Source organism: Ochotona curzoniae, unplaced genomic scaffold (assembly GCF_017591425.1).
Source record: "Ochotona curzoniae isolate NIBS_2020 unplaced genomic scaffold, NIBS_Ocur_1.0 scaffold_3890, whole genome shotgun sequence".
In the NCBI taxonomy this organism is placed as follows: domain Eukaryota; kingdom Metazoa; phylum Chordata; class Mammalia; order Lagomorpha; family Ochotonidae; genus Ochotona; species Ochotona curzoniae.
In genome coordinates, this window is record NW_024467115.1 from 73,461 (window position 1) to 92,357 (window position 18,897).

Genomic DNA, 18,897 nt, shown 5'->3' on the forward strand with positions numbered 1-18,897 from the left:
TTCTAATACAACTCCAAGTTAATGTGTGGGAAAGCAACAACAGATAATCCTAGTGTTTGGACCCTACGCCCATATGGACAATCCAGAAGAAACTGTTGATACCCTCCTGCTGACCAACAAGGCTCCGGTATTGTGGGGAATGATCCAGTGGATGAAGGATCTGTCTCTCTCTTCACTCCCTTCTCTCCTTCTCTCTGTATAATTCTTTCAAATAATAAACAAATCTTTACAACAAATCCAAGAGGAAACTAGTTACCGTAGAGTAGGAGGTTGTATACGTGTGTAGTAGAAAGTACATGAGAACTATTTGTACCTCAGTTTTTTTGTGAACTTTATAATACTGTAAAAACTAACTAAATAAATACATTTTGGTAATAAAAATAAAAATAATCTAAGTTAAAACCAATTGAGTTTAAGCACCTCAAAAGTTGTAAGAAAATGAAACTAAAATGGTTGCTATTTTGTTTTGCATGACGGCAAGAGAATAGCTTTGACTTCCATGAGTTCAGAGCTTAATTTCTAACCTTGAGTAGCATGTTTGTTTCTGGGTTATTTGTTGAAATTATGTAGCCATTGTAAAATTGATGGCCTTGTGGCTAGACCCTCACCTTGCATGTGCTGGGACCCCATATGGGTACCGATTCCTGTCTCAGCTGTTCTACTTCTTTTCCAGCTCCCTGCTTGTGGCCTGGGAAAGCAGTAGAGGATGGTCCAAAGTCTTGGGGCCTTGTACCTGCATGGGAGACGCGGAAAAAGCTCCTGGCTCCTGGCTTTGGATCAGCTCAGTTCCAGCCATTGTGACCACTTAGGGAGTGAACCTCTGTCTTTCCTTTTGTCTGATAATCTGTGTTTCCAATAAAAAATAAAAAAAAAATCTTTTTAAAAAAGGTTCAAATTGCAACTAAAAAAAAAAAAACACCTCCTGAAACAGTATTTCCTTTGTTGTTGTATGGGCACAACAAGGCTGGGAGTTTCATTTGCCCACCTGTACATTCCTGTCAATAGGAGGAGCTGCTTTTAGATCAATGGAGCAAGGAGTCAGTGAAATCACAAACAGAATAGTTGTTTGTTAACATTTTCACATATATATATATATTTCCATTAAAAGTTTTATGAGATATTTTCACTATATTATGTGTGAATAAATTTAGGCTAAATAGAACACTAGGATTAAAACCTTATTTGTTGCTTCTTTTTTTCAAAAACAGCTTGTCTTGAGGTAAAACTACAGGATTTCCTACATAGCAAAGTAGGTAAATTTGGTCCCAGCGCGGTGGTCTAGCGGCTAAAGTCCTCGCCTTGAATGCACTGGGATCCCATATGGGCACCGGTTCTAATCCTGGCAGCTCCACTTCCCATCCAGCTCCCTGCCTGTGGCCTGGGAAAGCAGTAAGGACAGTCCAAAGCCTTGGGACACTGCACCAGCATGGGAGACCTAGAAGAGCTCCTGGCTCCTGGCTTTGGATTGGCGCAGCACCAGCCGTTGCAGTCACTTGGGGAGTGAATTATTGGATAGAAGATCTTTCTCTCTTTCTCTCCTTCTCTCTGTGTATCTGACTTCACAATAAAAATAAAAATTTAAAAAATAAGTAGGTAAATTTAACTTAATTGTGAAGACAATGAGAAGTTGCAAAATCTGAATTGGACAGTAATAGTTTGCAAACTGGTTTGAAAAATAATAAACTGTGATGATGTCTTCCGTTTCAAATGGGAATTTGGAGGTAGTAATAGGCTTTGGAATATTTCAATTACAGAGATGTATAGTCTTAGGAATATAAATTGACATTATATTGGTGTTTTTGGCAGTTACAATAGGAAGAAATAGAAGTCGAAAGGATTGTTTTTGCTAGTTGAATAAATTAACATAAAAGCAAATAAATGTAGTGACATTCACTACATCCTTTAATATAAAGAGAAGGGTAGGCTTTATGGAAGAGCAGATGGCTGAGCTGTGTCTGGAGGTAACAATGGTGTTTCAAAAGGACAACATGGTGGAGAAGGCTCAGCAGGGAAGAAAGAGACCAGGCCTTGACTGAAGTGGGAGGCAGCTCAACAGGTCACACAAAGCAGCATTGGCCATGTTGGAAGGGTATTGCACCATACACCAAATGGGTATTGGAACTGAAGAGCAAGAGTCTTACACTCAGAATTTCTTACTTATTGCAGGATTTCAAAGAACTGAGCAACACGGAGAGTCACGTCTATGCCAGATCATTTGATGGCCGACAACATAAAGATCTAAGCTTTTCCCGAAGAAACTGCAGTTGACATCATTTACTTATGAGTCAAAGAGGATGGCCCTCTAGTAATACACGGTGACCACAGCTCCCCAAATCCATTTTCTTTTTATCATTTGTCTCATATTTTGCTCTCTATCTGCAACATTGTACTATAATTTCTTTGCTTAATTAATTCTTAGTCAATATTCTAGGTTTCACCTAAATATCATATCCCTCCTTTAGTGCTCTTTTAATCTCTCATTAAGTCCCATCCCTTTGTACTGTTGCAGTTTAAGTTCTATAATCCTGGTATTTTACAGACTACATTCAAAATAGCTCTTTGCTTCTATCTCCCCCTCCAGATTTTAAGCTTCTTGATGTCTTGCTACTTCTTGTACCTTTGCATTTATCAGCACACCTGGTCCAGGATAATTACTCAAATTCTTATTTAGTTATAAAGAGTACTAACATGAAAAGGATAAAGATGATAAAGAAGAAAAACACATAAAAAGAGATGACAAAGAGGAGAAGAGACAGGAATAAGGATGATATATTATGGGCTAAATTTTAGTAGAATACGTGCCTGTAACTCTGTGGTGAAGTGGAAGGAGGTACCAACATGGCAGTTTCTGGAAGTGGAAGGGAATGAAAGGAGGCTCTGTTTTTTTCCGTTATAAATGTGGTTTGACAGGAAGAAATACATTTGACCTATTTGCTGGGAATGTCCATACACATTTTAGACACAAAGGTATTTTATTCTGGAATGTGATTCTTAATAAACTTGAAATTATTTTTCAAGGCAATCTTTTAGGTACAGTTGCAACACTTTCCTTGTTTTTCTATGCACCTTGTGCCTGAAGCTTTTTGCTTTTCTGCCAGCCTGCTGACTTGCCCCTAGACCCGGGGCTGGTCTTTGTGATATTGCTGTTAGTGAAGTCCAGTGAAAGGTGACTTTTGGCAAGGCTTACTGCATTATGAGCAGAATAACTATAAATGATCTTGACAAAGGCAGACTATGTATTAGTCTTTTGCTTACAAATAACAGCATTTGGGAAAGAACATAGAACACAGGATCCCATAGTTAGGCATTAAAATAATAATAACCTCCAGAGTTGGCAAATATTTGCCAAATGTGGTAGCACCGACAGGAATGAATATGATTGAAGCAATGAAGTAAATGAGCATCCCAAATGTTATGAATTTGGCTTCATTATAAGTTTCAGTTAATTTCCTTTCTTTGAATGCAAATATGAAGCAAATGAAGGCAAGGATGGCAATATAGCCCACCATGGTGCCAATGCAAGGGTGAATCGCTCTTCACATACCTGGATAATGACTCTGGGCAAGGAGACATCCTCCTCCATAGCAGGTGCTGTGAAGACCAGCCAGAATGTGCAAGTGATACCCTGTATGCTGATGCAAATGCGGACAAAGAGGATAGGTTTACAGGGGTCCTTCAGGAAATTCTGCAATGTGGCATTGATGCTGAAGGCTAGTACAATTTTCAATGACTTCAACAAAATGCAGGAGACACAGAGAGTAAAACTCACTCTGTCTGTTTCTACATGTTGAGTCTGGTGGTTCTCCAATGTAAAAGCCTGTGCTGGCAAAGTTGAACCAATGACAAAGGAAGATCACAGAACACACCATCAGCTCTCCAGATGATGTCATGACAGGTGTGTTCAGATGGTGCCAATGGCCAGAACAAACAGGGTTTCTAGTAGGGAGAGGGTCAGGAGCAAGATAGCAAGAAGTCACTCCACTTCCATCTCAAAGCACTTAGTGCTGCTTACAGAGGCCCGGTGAACTTTGTTGTTGCATAAAAGGCCGTGATCTGTATCTAAAAGACAGGAGGATTCAGTTACATCGCAAACATTTAAACTGGGTGATAGTCCATACTACTACAAATCAACTCCTCCTTGAGAGTAGTCTTGCCTAGAAAACAGATACACTTAATGGTCACGTAGGTTACTTATTAAAATAAAACATGCCAGGAACCTCAAAGGAAGTAAAAAGAGAAGGAGTAAAGGTGAGAGGAGTGCAAGAAGGCATTAGCAAAAAACAAAACAAAACAAAAACAGGCTAGCCTGGCTATGAGTCTTTAGGAAATTGATATACGCAAGATAGACAACAGATTCTACTCTTTCTTGAACCTGTAATTGTAAGTACCAATTCAGGGACTATGTCAGGAATTAGGGCTGTGGAATTAGGCATAGCTGAAATCCTGTTCTTTTCTCTACAACTGTGATCTTGGACAAGCTAACTGAACTTTTTGATCATGTTACCAAATCTGTCTCTAAGGAGATGACAATTATAAAACGCTTCACATGAGGGCCCAGTGCCATGTGAATCCTAGTGGCTAAAGTCCTTGCCTTGAACATGCTGGGATCCCATATGGGCACCAGCTCTAATCCTGGCAGCTCCACTTCCCATCCAGCTCCCTGCTTGTGGCCTGGGAAAGCAGTAGAGGACAGCCCAAAGCCTTGAGACCTTGTACTCACGTGGGAGACCTGGAAGAACTCTGGCTCCTGGCTTCAGATCAGCACAGTTCTGGCTGTTGTGGTCACTTGGGAAGTGAATCATAGGATGGAAGATCTTCCTCTCTGTCTCTTCTCTTCTCTGTATATCTGACTTTGTAATGGAAATAAATAAATCTTTAAAAAATGCTTCACATGAGACATTGCATACCACAGACTTCAATATATGCAAACTGCTCCTATGAAAAAAGATACAGTTCCTATAAAATTAGAGATAGTTTTGGCTGAGTCATTTTAAAAACGTTAGATCTCTTTGCACAGTGAGACAATATAAGATTGTAAGCAATGACACTTGATGAAGAATTTAGTTGTCATTTAATTATTGGTTGAATTTATTTTCTCCCCAAGATATTAGTGAATGCAAGCCTTTCACACTGCAGTGAAGACCTTGGGAGGTATTTATGTTGGCTTGGGCAACAGGGCAGCATAATTGGTATTAGAATATAATCTCTGGAGAGGGATTGTGTTTGTTTCTTACCCACTGCACCTCCCTTCCCAACTACCCCACTAAGTATGATACATCTTCACTGCTTTCCAAAAGCCCCTCTTAGGGCATCCATCCAATTATACTTCTGGGATGCTTAAAGTGCTCATTCTCATTTTCAAAGGTCTGGTGTTCTGTTTTATTAACTTCTGAGTGAGGTTATATTTCTGTTAATAAGGTTCACACCTTTTCTACCATCACTCTCTTTCCTTATAAATATCTTTTTTTTTTCAGTTTTTGTCTTAGTCATGATAGTTGGTGGCTACTATACCATTAGCTCAGCGTGTGTCAAAACACATGCTGGCGATGTAGATAATACGACATGACCTCATTTTAGAGCAGCTCCTAGCTCTTTCCAGGATATTCTCAGTCTCCTGTGCTAGCTTCTAGAAGTAGCTGTCCCTGGTTACCAGAGCACAACTCAGTTGGGCCTAAAAAGACTGCAAGACTACAAAAACTCTCTAGGAATTTTTACTTATCTGTCTTCGAAGATAGTTACTACATGCCATATTTCCTAAACTCATCCTAAGTAATTTAATTACTGAGATTGTAGCATTGTTTCTCTCAATTTGGGTTCTATCACATTTTGGCAATACTATGACAGAAAATGGATATTAGAAGATTTACATGAGTATGCTTATATCCTTGAAGACAATAAAAAAAAACCCTACAGTTGTGCCTTGATATTCATGGGAGATTGGATTCAGGACCCTCTGTGGATATCAAAATCTAGGGATGTTCCAATCTACTACAGAGTTGTATAGTATTTGTATTTAGCTAAGACACATCTTTCTGATATCTTTAAATTATTTGTATATTACTTATACAATTTAATATCATGAAATGCATAAAATTGTTATATTATTTAGAAAAAAGTAACAATGAGATTCTATAGTTGCTCAATATAGGCATATATATGTAAAATTATATATATATATATACGTATATATATAAATCTCTATTTGAGGCTGCTTGAATTTGCAGTTACAGATCCATGAAGAATAATTTCCAGTTATACTCATTTGGAAACTATTCTGGCTCTGAGGGTTTCAGGTTTTATACTCAATGAGTGGGAATCCTACAGTCAGCAAGGGAATATGGAGCTTTCAAGTAGTCTTCATTTCAGAGAAAGTGATGAGAGTTTCTTTTAGAGCCCAATCTTGTTCAGCTGACCTCAGTCTTGTTCTTTAGCTTGTGTAGTTTGTTCTGATCTTGTCAAACCGTTGAAGATAGAGTTGGCAAACAACTGGTGCCTACTACCTCATCTCTGTCAATAGCTCAGTCTCTTGACTCACAGAATCTTCTTTTTTTTAGGCTTAACTTTTGCCCCTTGGTAGGAATCATAAAATTACTGGAATATATACCTCTGTTTCTTAATTCCGTGTGCCTGAGTTTTTAATCTATTCAGTCTAGTTAGTTCAGCTTTTACTTATTGGTGATTTTTGCAGCCAAATCACAAATCAAGCAAGTCTGTGTGGAGGTACATTGACAAAAAAGACAGAGGAGTTAGAGAAAGTTGCTGAAGAGAAACCTGCATGAGGCAAATGCCTTTCTCCTTGGAACTGAAGTTGTTTTCATATCTCTATTAGTTATAGATTGTGTGGCTGTTAATGTAACTTAGCAAATTTTGAGCTAAATGAAATCTCACTGGAATTTTTCTGAATGGGAGAATGGTCAAAATCTTTGTGTTTTCCAATGAAAAAATACACCAAAATGGGATTCATATGAAAAAGTCAACTTAACAGAAAAAGTATGGTCTGTCACTGTTCATGTTGCTGGGATTATAATTGCCTGTCTGGTTCCTGTGGTGGTTTTCAGGACAATTCTGATATTCATAGCAACAGCTGTGTTGACTTCTTGTAGTTGTCTTCATTTGTCCAGGATTTCATTCCTAGGAGCACTCCTATTGAATTCGCTAGATTAAATGTCAAAAGAAATCCCTAGTTCATTTTGAAAAAAATTACTTTGAAACATTACTCTTAATTCAATTTTAACATGTATTTCCTAGATAGCATTTTAGCCTTTTTTCATAATACTAAAGAATTTTTTGGCCATCTTGAGTAATATGAACAGCTTAACATATACCAAATGTTTCAGGTGTTGAAATCACTTTAGAAACAACACAGTATTAGTCACATTAACTTCCATAGTAAATTATGGAAATCAGCTATTTCAGAAGTTCCCTAGCAGAGGCAGAGAATATAAGAAATAACAGGAAAGAAGGAAATTATGGTCACATCTATGAAAATGGTAAAATATTTGACTTAAGTATTCTGGACAAAAGTTCTTATCATGTTCTTTGAGGAGGAAATACTCTCTAAATAGAAAAGTCAAACCTGGTAATGTTTTGAATTTACAACCATGAACATGTTTATTAAAAAGAAAACCTTAACTACATAAATAACATTTAAATATTCTGAGATTTTACGTAAGATTCTGCAAGACACAATGTAAATTACATGCAATGTTCTAGTTTTAGAGAGTTTTATGCATCAGATGCAGCCCATAGTTATTTTCACTCCAGTATGTTACTCTTTTCCATCCCTATCCCCTTTAACATAGCATACCCTATGAGATGAGTTTGTGTTGCTGCTGTACCCTTGGGACACCAGGGTAAATGGTTCAATGTGGCTTTGTCAAGATGTTCTTCACCACTGTTGCTAGTCTTTTCTCTCGAATGTGAGGATGAGTTGGACGATGAAAAGCAGCCCAGGTTTTAAATAGCTTCCTCAATTAAGGCCTCACTGAAAAGTTGTAACTGTAGGAAGGACAGAAAAGAGGTGTGAAAACAAATTCTATGGACATCTTAGAGAATCATTACAAGCAAATGAAACAGCAGGTATAAAATCCTCAAGTAGGAGAAGGGGGAAACACACATAGAAAAGCAAGATAGGAGAAAGTAATAGGAAATGAGGTCAGGCTGGTAGAAGAGACAGGTTATACAGGAGGATGTGGGGAAATCAGCCGAGTTTCTTCTTATTCAGATAAGAGAACTAGCCTACTCATTATCAATGTATGAATAATGCAGGAAAGAGAAGAGTTAAAGATGCAGGAGAGTGTGTTATTACCAAATGATGTCTTGAGTAAGTGAAGATGTCAAGTGGAGGAGCGGACTTTCCCAGCAGTCACTCGATCCACAGTACCAGACAGAGGGCAGGGATGTGGACAAAGGTGGCAGGGAAACCCAGATCATTCACGCTTATTCCGTTCTGTCACTGGAACAGAAAGACATATCCAGGGAAGCAGTAGGCAATGCTCAAGCAGTTGGGTCACTGCCACTCCTGTGGGAATCGTGGGTTGAGTTCCTTGTTGTCGTGACTTTGGTTTAGCCTAGTCATAGTGTCTGCTGGAAGCAGAGAATCAAATGTTTCTCTCTGTCTCTCAAATAAATTAAAATAATTAATTAAAGTGAAATTACAAAGCCTCTCTGTTTCCTTTCATTTTTTTTTTCAGCATGGCTTAGCTCTTAAGGAAGCATGGAGTAGGCAGACATGTAAATTTAACAAGGTTTGTGTTAGTTGAGTGCAGGGATAAGGAAGAGAGACAGTAATTGAGGGTGTATACAATGGATCATTATACTTTTGAGGGCATGGTACTAAAAGGCAAAAGTGTGGACCATGAAAAGGCTGAAGGTCTGAGCAGAGTCAAGAATGTTAACAACTGAGACAGCAATCGACTTGAAAGCTACAAAGCTGCTACCACAAAATTACCTTAAGATTCTTGAGTTCTCATCTTTTCTTTCTTGTTTTGTGACAATGAAGACGTAATTATATAGATTATATTCAGCCATATTTGCAAAAGAGAAATAGCCATTGATTTCTTTCCAGAACGCATCATACTCAGTATTCAAAGTCCCCATGGGCATCAAAGTGAAATTAATTCAGAAACATTGAATAAATACCATAAAGTGTATAATCATTCAAATGGTAGCACTGGCTTATAAGAATGTCGCTTAATAATAAAAAAAACAAGTAAATTCTGGTTTATTGTTTGGGAGATTGTTAATCACCTAGCAAGAGTTTCAAAATGAATTGCTCTTAAATTCTAACCTAATTTCTGCCAAATTGCAATTTGAGAATGTAAATTGATCTCTATGTATGTAGTTTCTCTAGCCTATAAAATTGAAATTTGAGCATCTGCAAGTATGTATGTTGCAGAATTTCATAATGGCCTGAGCTCTAATTAAGGATTCATTTCCCATTAATGGTATGACTATGGTAAACCCGATAACTTGCTGTCTTAACACCATCAGTGATTCTTAGTCTGCTCCAAGGTCCACATGCACACTATAGTGACCTCTAGATTTAATTCAATACGCAACATGCTTATTAAATTTGACTGGGAATAAATATCATGAAGACTTACTTGTCTTTTTGCCCGTGCGGTGCAGTGAGAATAAGGATAGACCTGGGACAGAGAGTGTTTCTAAGAAACAAAACAGCTGTTGATTTGGGTACAATGGAAGAACACTAAAAGGAAAACAGATTTCCTATTTGCATCTAATATTAATTTGATATTTAGGCATGGCTAAATAAATATGCTTACAAAGGCTTTAATCACTACCTAAACCATGATTCTTGTTGAGTTCAAAATGTACAGAATGAAATAGAGAATACTCAGTTGGAATAGGTGTTTCTATTCCATTTTTTCCACAGTTCATCTATTTTTAGAGGATTCACTTTTTTGAGGGGGTTCAGAGAATATAATAAAATTAAGTTCTAAGATAAATTTCATTTCAATGACCAAACATAAGTTAGGCCAAAAATTTAAAGGTATGTTTGTTTTTACATATAATTCTCATGTATCTTAAGCATTTTCATGAATGCTAAATTTAAAAAAAAAAGACTTACAAATATTTATTGGAAAATCAGATTTACAGAGAGGAGAGACAGAGAGAAACATCTTCCATCTGCTGGTTCACTCCCCAAGTGGCCACAATGATAGGAGCTGATCCAGTCTGAAGCCAGGAGCCAGGAGCTTCTTCCAGGTCTCCCACACGAATGCAAGGTCCAAAGGCCTTAGGCCATCCTCTACTGCTTTTGCCAGCCACAAGTAGTGAGCTGGAAAAGAAGTGAAGCAGCTGGGTCTAGCGTGATAGCTTAGTGGCTACAGACCTTACCTTAGGCCAGGATCCATGTAGACACCGTTTCTATCCCGGGCAGTCCTGCTTCTCATTCAGCTCCCTGCTTGTGGCCTGGGAAAACAGTCGGGGATGGCCAAAACCTTGAGATCTTGCACCCACGTGGGAGACCTGGAAGAGTCTCCGGGCTCCTGGCTGCAGGTTGGCTCAGCTTTGGCCATTGTGGTCACTTGGGGCGTGAATCATCGGACAGAAGATCTTCCTCTCTCTTTCTCCTCGTCTCTGTACATCTGACTTTCCAATAAAAAGAAATCTTAAAAAAAAAAAAAAAAAGAAGAAGTGGAGCAGCCAGGATGCAAAAGGGCACCCATATGAGATCCCAGTAAATGCAAGGCAAGGACTTTAGCTGCCAGGCTATCATGCCAGATCTGCTAAACTTACTTTTAAAAAAAAACACAATATAAAACATACTTAACGGAATTGTCCAACAAAATTTATCTAAGAGGTGTCTAAAAGAAAGAGCAGAGGAAGTAATAATAAGGCCTGCTTCCAGTGTTCTCACTGCTGCCTGTGCACTGGTTTGTCTTCCTGTCCTTGCTTAAGCAGCGTACACAGAACCTCAGTGTCTCAGCTGGTTAGGGTGAATATCCTCTTTCACTCCTGTGTTTGAACTACAACTCCCACCTGTTTTCTCCTACATTTAATGAGGTTTTACAAGGTAAAGTTCTGACACATATGTTCTGTAAATAATGATAACATTGTATAATGTAAATAAACTGCAGGATTGTGTGCTTGTTTTTACAGGAAAGAGGGTGGGGGTAAATAAAGCAGTGCATTTATAACTCACTAAATAGGATAGAACATGTGCTCAGGACTAAGGTAAATTTTGTTAACACTTCAGTTATTAAGCTATTCGGGGCTTTTCCCATCAGTTATTTATACAGTCAGGTTGCCACATCAGTTAGGGTGTTATGGTTAGCATTGTCTGTGCTGACTGCTGTATCTCCAGAGAGAAGCTTGTGTGTGAAAAGATGAAGTTTTCAAAAATTTTGTGGAAAATATATATTATCAAAAAACTATGAACAGATTCAAATGGTTTTTGTAGCACAATGAATTGATTTTTAAATTCAATTTTCATAAACTCAAGTATTCTCATGTTTATGTAGCTTAGTTACAGAACAACAAGGAAACAGCTTATTTCTCTGCAGGGATGCTCAAATCATGATATTTTTTTCTCTTCTGGAGTTTTCTTTCTTTTCTTTTTTTCAAAGATTTATTTATTTTTATTGGAAAGGTAAACACAGAGAGGAGGAGAGACAGAGAGGAAGATCTTCCCTCCGATGGTTTACTCTCCAAGCGGCTGCAACGGCTGGAGCTGAGCCAATCTGAAGTCAGGAGCCAGGAACTCTTCTGGGTCTCCCACATGGGTGCAGGGTCCCAAGGCTTTGGGCAGTCGTTGACTGCTTTCCCAGGCCCAAGAAGGGAGCTGGATGAGAAGCAGTGCTGCAGGGATTAGAACCTGTGCCCATATGGGATCCCAGAGTGTGCAAGGCGAGGACTTTAACCACTACACTATCGAGCCAGGCCCTCTTCTGGAGTTTTCTTTGGTGCAGCAGAAAGCACACTAAACTCTCAGCTGGAATGGTGCTAGTTATAAGTCACCATGGACCAGACTTTAGTTTGGAGTTCCCCCATCTATAAACGTCTTCAAGTCTTGTTAACTGCTAACACTTTCTCTCCCTGCTTCTCTAAGCCTAAGTGGAAAGTACCTGAGTTCTGCAGACCTATTGTAATATTGTAAAGATTAAAGCATCATTAGTCTTACCATTATTGTTATTCTCCTTAACACATCAAAAAGACACTTAGGTTTCTCCCAGCTTCCAAACTCATGTGTAATCACATGGCTGCCCTCGTGTGTATCATCAGTTCTTCAAATCCAACAAATCTCTAAAATGGAATTCCACTGTTTTGCCTACCAGACTTCCACTTTTTCTAGTTCCTAATTTTGTTCCCAGTAAATGGTACCATTGACCAATTGTGGAATCATTTATCACTTATTTGTTGTTTTTAGCGTGTCATTCTTCACAACAAATCCATCTCCAGGGCCTGGCACAATGTGCATCAGTGACTAAATCCTCTTCTTGAATGTGCTGAAATCCCATGTGAGCACCAGTTCTTGTCCCAGCTGCTCCATTTCCCATCCAGCTCCTTGCTTATAGCCCTGGAAGCAGTAGAGGATGACCCAAAGCCTTGGAATCCTGCACCTGCGTGGGAGACCTAAAAGAAGTTCCTGGCTCTTGGCTCCTGGCTTCGGATCAGCTCAGCACTTGTTTTTGCAGCCATTTTGGGAGTGAACCAGCAGACAGAAGATTTTTGTCTCTTATTCTCTCTGTAAATCTGCCTTCCAATAAATATAAAATAAATCATTAAAAAATCTATTTTTAAAAGCTCTTCATTCTTAGGCATTCTAAAAATACATATGTCTTTTAATCCTTACTATCACATCTGTAAAACAAAGTATTCTTATTTCACGCCTGGATTGCCACGGTCTGTTTCCCAGCTTTGTGTTCCGCTAATCAATTTATACTGATGTTGAAACGCTGTTCTTACAGTGAAGAACAGATCGCTGCTCTCCTAAGAAACATTTTAATTGGCTCACATTTACTCATTCAAGTTCAAACTCCTAAAAATAGTTTGTAATCTTTCTATTTAAAGAATGGTTCTTACAGTATCACTTGAAAGATATTAGATTGGGTTTCAATATATTATATTAGCATATCCATAATAAAATGACTTCCAGGGATTTCATTGCACATTAAAGTTTGAGATGCCCAAACTGACAAGATCTTAACAACGTGTTCTTTGTTAAATTCTCCAAACTTACTTCTTAGTTTCCATGTGAAACTCTTGTCCTATTTTGCTATTTTCTGCTTCCTGAGGGTGCTGGATTATTTCTTCCTTCCTGGACTTTGTTGGAGTATTTATTTCCTGGCTAACTTCTACCTATGGATCATATTTGCCCTAGATATCATGCCCCTAGTTAAATGTTTTTTCAATTGCTAATGCTAGATTAGCTGTCTCACTTATGCACATTGATGCCATCTTACGTTTTTGTAAGGCATTGTGGTAAACCATTCAGCATTGTAACTGTCTTTGTTGGTTGATCGCACACTCTTCTAGATAGATGACTCCTTAGGGAGGGAATTCTGTCTTGCTTTCCATCGTATCTTTAGAATACAACACAAGGCATGGAAGACTAAGATATCCAGCAAATATTTGCTAAGTAAACACATGAGTAGAAGTTTGACTGTAAGAATTCTCTCATGACACATATACGGTGCTTACTACCTTTTATATCAAAAGGGAAAGAAATTAAAAAGAAAATCATTATTTATAACTAGGAAATTATAACCTTATATAGATTTGATTATTAAAATTGATTATAGTAAAGCAAGGGTGATTGTTCTGTCCCTGATTATGAATCACAAATATCACCAAACATGGAGTCAGAAGTGTTTTTCCCAAACAGTGCAAAAACTACCTCATTTAAAAGCATTTGAATCTAAAGCCATCCAGAAAGTATCTTTAACTTTTAGTCAATTCTGCTAGGGAACAAAGTAATTTTTAGGAATGTGTCTTTGATTAGGGATCCTAAAGTCACTGATCCTTTGAATGTAATATCTGTGGAGATTTCTTCAGAAAAAGACACTGTTTGCACTATTTGTCTTACAGAATGGCATGACTAGATGTGGCTCACTAACATCATGATCAAAGGAGCAAGTTGCCCTCTTAGTCCCTCCTTTCCGATCTGTTTCTATTTGTTTCTAGATTAACAGGTTCTCAGAGGTATAGAGAATAGCCCCAGCCTCCCAGTGTTTAACTAAAACACTTAGGAGGACTTTGATTATACTTTTTCAAGTGTTTCTCTCAAAATTTTTGAGATACTCGCTGATTTAAATAGTCTTGCCCAGAACATTAGTGGATGAATAGTTTATTCTTTTTCTGTATGAGCTGCTTTATTCCTATATCATTTGCCGTGCCTGTGTCTATGATTGAATCTATTTCTTTTCCTTATTCTTAAAATTACATGTAGTGGGGTTAGTTAAAGTAGAGAGTATTTCTCTGCAATGCATCAGACAGAAATAATAAAATGTACTAGAAAGCGTGACAAGAAACTTAGAATATTGTGAAGAATTTTTATTTTTAGAAAGTTGATTTATAGTTTAATAAATCTACCACACCATTAAAGTGTGACACTATGAAAAAATGAATTTAAATAAACATTCTTATATCATTACACATATAATATTTAAAAGATACCTTTAGTTTTTAAAAGATTAAAATCTCTAGTTTTACATCTTACTTAGATTTTTGACTTGTAAGGTGAAAAGTGGATCAAAACACCCTCTGATCATCACATGAAAAATGTTCTGCCCAAAAACAAAAATGACAAGGTGGAATAATCTGTTCTGGACATTCAGTTATAAGATCAGAAGAACTGAATCTTTTATCATCATCTTACCTCCTAAAAATTTTAAATGCATATAGTTTTGCAATATGATTCTGCCACAACATGTACAAATTCGGCTTTGCATATACGTTATTGAGAAACTTGTTTCTAATAAGTAAAGCTTATCATCCATGAGGAAAATTTTTACTTTGAAATGCCTTCATCAGACATTTAAGAAAACACAGTGAAGAATTTTCACAAGCAGAGTCACATTAAATGATAATTTTTTGTAAACTGATCAAAGAAAAATAAAGATGCATTTTATGCACAATTCACAATCAGTGATTTTTTTTTGACTATCATAATTGATCTGCCAACTTGCCTTTTAAGAAAATTGGAGTTCTGGCATGACTATACCTAACAAAAGAGTCTGGAGGCAGGAAAGCCATATAAACCACTAAGAACACAGTGAAAAGCAAATGGTATGCTGGCAGAAGTTGCGCTAGTGCCATATTTTTGGAATACAATAGCTTCAATTTCCCTATTCTGACTACAAGCTCAGGAACTCTAATAAAAAAAATTCAGATTCCAAACTGCACTAACATCTGAAACATTTTGAGTGCTGACATGTAACATGGAAAATTTCATATCTGACCTGATATGAAAAATTGCAGCTGAAACTCAGTTACTCTAAATTTACTGTGCAAAAGGTATTCATGGAACAAAGGAATTTCATGTTTTGATGTGATTACTCTCCTCAACAAAATTCATTACATAGGTATAAATATTAAAATATTGTTTTAAAAAGTGAAATGTGAAACATTTCTGGTCTAAGGCATTTCAAATAAGATATGACTGTGTTACATGCAGCACTGGAACATCCACAAATTCACAGGATATAGCACTATCCTCAGAATCTTCTTTAAAAGCAACCAAAACTTCAGTGGATCAGAGTGGGGGAGATGAAAATAAGATATTCATTTATTTCCTTTAAGAATAAATAACTATCATAGAACTGCAGACCACTCAAATACTGGAAATTTCTACTTAAAAAGAAATAGGAACTAGAAAAGCTAATAGATCTCGGGGAAGACTGCCTGCAGGCACCAAGGCAACTGAGGATGAGGCAATGATGTTTTCTGCTGCAGAACCACTGGAGGCAACCTGGTGAGGGATGTCTGCTTATTGGGGGAACATATAGGTTTAAATAGTATTCGAAAACGGGTAAGGTAGAAGGGTGGTCCTGATGATACTCCCACCCAACAATGGCATTGTAAGTGGCTAGTAAGCATGCCTATCTCCCTGGACCCTCAAACCAAGTCACAGGTCACGTTCCTCATGTGAGGCTGGAAGCTGAGCCTCAGGTCATGGGTAGGTAATCTGCAACCACCAGGTAGCAGACACAGACCCAGGGACAATCACCCACAAATAGAAATCTTTGCAAATCAAAGCAGGAAATGGGATGGAGGAAATGATGGTACAGAAATTCTCTTGAATATGAGTTGGTATCTCACTTGGTTGAAACACATTGGGCTTCTGAAAGCCTCAAGCATGGCTTGGATCCCAAGTGGCACAGCCAATGGCAAACGCTGCAAGTTGAACAAGTCCTGGCTCAGTATATTGCTAGAGGAAGTCTTTTTTCATGAAGTTTCTTTCTACATTCTTGTTGAGTTTACATGCAAACGCCTCCTGAGAACGATTAAAAATACATCAATTCAATTCAGTATTCTGGACATGTGCACAGGCAGACAAAAGCATCTTATATTAATTTAAAGGTTTGTTATTGTCACTGGGGAACTTAGCAAAGTTTTGAAGAAAGAAGTGGGAAGACGATATATTTCCTTTCATGCAAGGTAAACCCTGCAATTCTGTCAATCTCTTTAGTATTTGGAATGCTGCTAATCTTTGTGGCAATTCATCAATTATCAGTTACAACCCAAAATTTCTATGTATTCTTTTCTTTTTAAACATTTATTTTATTTTTATTAGAAAGCCAGATATACAGAAGGAAGGAGAGAAAGGAAAATCTTCCATCTCTTGATTCATTCCACAAATGGCTGCAATGGCTGGAGCTGTGCCAATCTGAAACCAGGAGTCCAGAGCCTCTTCCAGGTTTTCCATGCAGGTGCAGGTTCCCAAGGCTTTGTGCCATGCTTGATTGCTTTCCCAGGCCACAAGCAGGGAGCTGGATTGAAAACATGGGTCCATGTCATGCCAGGACATGAATCAATGTCCATTTGGGATTCTAGCACATACATGGTGAGGACTTTAGCTGCTAGGCTACCATGGCAGGCTCGTATATGATCTTTACAATGGCTTCATTGAAGACTTGGACACATGAGTTTCCTCAGAAACATGACCATGACATTGCCTTGGGATTCTGCAATGATTTTCTCAGATGTCTGATTAATCCTCACTTCTAGGGAGCTATCTAAGAGGAAGGCTAGACAACTTTGATGGCTATTTGTAAAAGTGTGGCAAGTTAAGCATCCACAGTCATCATCTGTAGTTATGATGCCAATACAGTTTCATCCAGATTTCAGAATCAGATGGGCCATTACTACAGCATGATAAAAGTCACTGGGCAATGAAGGGCAGCAAACTTCATTTAGGATATATGCAGTTGGCTCAGAACATCTGGAAATAGAATCTGAGTTGTAGTATTGAATAATTCCAAGTGTCTATTCATAGTGAGTGCTCCATTCTTTGCTTTTTGGATTTACAGAAAATTTCCCTAATTTTTTGTTTCCTTTAATGAATTACCACTTTAGCCTTAAATTATTATACAATGAATCCTCAAAAAAATGTTTACAGAACTTATAGTTAAACTTAAGTTTACAAAAAGCTTACAAAAGCTTTTTAAATGTTTTTAAATTTGCAAAAAAGACATGATTAGCTTTATAGTATTCTCAATGCATTGTTTTCTTTTCAAAGAACAAAATGCAAGCAATACATTTTACAATACTCTGCATGATTCAACCTTTTCAAGTATTTATGAATGAATGTTACTGTGTTCCCTTCTGATTGATATAGCCATCTTGGTAATTACTGTTATTCTTCCAGTTTTTCATTTGCTACTTTCTTGGCGAGACACTCTCATTTCCTCACTCACCTTCTCTTGTCAGCCCTTCACACTCAGGTTGAAGCTATGCATCAATGTTTTAAGAAATATTCCTTGATACTATCCCACCTGCTCCCTGCCCCACTCCATACTCTCTTCAGTGTTCTTTATAGCACTTCATTGGTGTTATTTCAGAAATAAGACAATTTAGGTCCCCAGAAGTTTATTTCCTATCCAAATCATGCTCAAAAATTTTGGAAAAGAAACGACTGAGTGGTAATTTTTCTTTTATCATGTTCTGACTACATTATTAATAATATGGTATATCCTTTCTTTAACAAGAGAAAGATCAATCTGAAAGCAACTTGATAACTAGATTATTCAGGTTTCTTTGCTTTTTGCTTTTTTTTAAAATAATGATTGCTGTACAAACTGGTAGACAGAGATAAAAACAAAGCCTACCTGCTTGAGTTAGAATAGTCACATCTGAACACCGTTAGTTCCTCTGGCTCAATTCAACACAGTAGACTAATGGCTGAGGTCCTCTCTTTGCATCCAAGATCCCATGTGGGCAAAACTTTGCATTCCGGCTGCTCCACTTCCAATGCAGCACCCTGTTTGTGGCCTGGGAAAGCAATGCAGGACAGCTCAAGGCTTTGGAACCCTGCAACCACATACAAGGTCCAGGGTAAGCTCTTGGCTCTTGGCTTCAGATGAGCTCAACTCTGGCTCTTGGGCCACTCAGGGAGTGAACCAGAGGATGGGGCACTTTTCTGTTTCTCCTTCTCTCTTGTTTTCCAGGAAAAAACAAATAAATCTTCAAAAGGAAGGAAGGAAGAAAAGAAAGAAAGAAAGAAAGAAAGAGAGAGAGAGAGAAAGAAAGAAAGAGAGAAAGAATGAAAGAGAAAGAAAGAGAGAAAAAAAGAAAGAGAGAAGAAAGAAAGAGAGAGAGAAAGAAAGAAAGAAAGAAAGAAAGAAAGAAAGAAAGAAAGAAAGAAAGAAAGAAAGAAAGAAAGAAAGAAAGAAAAGAAAGAAAGAAAGGTAAGAGCAGCTGTCAGTGAAACGG

The 18,897-nt window shown here is 37.7% G+C and overlaps 1 protein-coding gene across 1 annotated transcript in view; it reads right to left on the reverse strand.

Annotated features, from left to right (window-relative positions):
- Positions 1–2,890: 2,890 nt before the first annotated feature.
- The window catches only part of GPRC6A (G protein-coupled receptor class C group 6 member A), a 33,980-nt gene continuing 17,973 nt past the window's right edge, over positions 2,891–18,897 (reverse strand). The window contains 12 exon segments of the mRNA XM_040965646.1: positions 2,891–3,263; positions 3,265–3,517; positions 3,520–3,770; positions 3,772–3,910; positions 3,913–4,059; positions 7,032–7,155; positions 8,951–8,968; positions 8,971–9,090; positions 9,092–9,115; positions 13,268–13,287; positions 17,100–17,407; positions 18,858–18,896. Of these exon segments, the coding sequence (XP_040821580.1) occupies positions 2,891–3,263; positions 3,265–3,517; positions 3,520–3,770; positions 3,772–3,910; positions 3,913–4,059; positions 7,032–7,155; positions 8,951–8,968; positions 8,971–9,090; positions 9,092–9,115; positions 13,268–13,287; positions 17,100–17,407; positions 18,858–18,896 (1,816 nt within the window).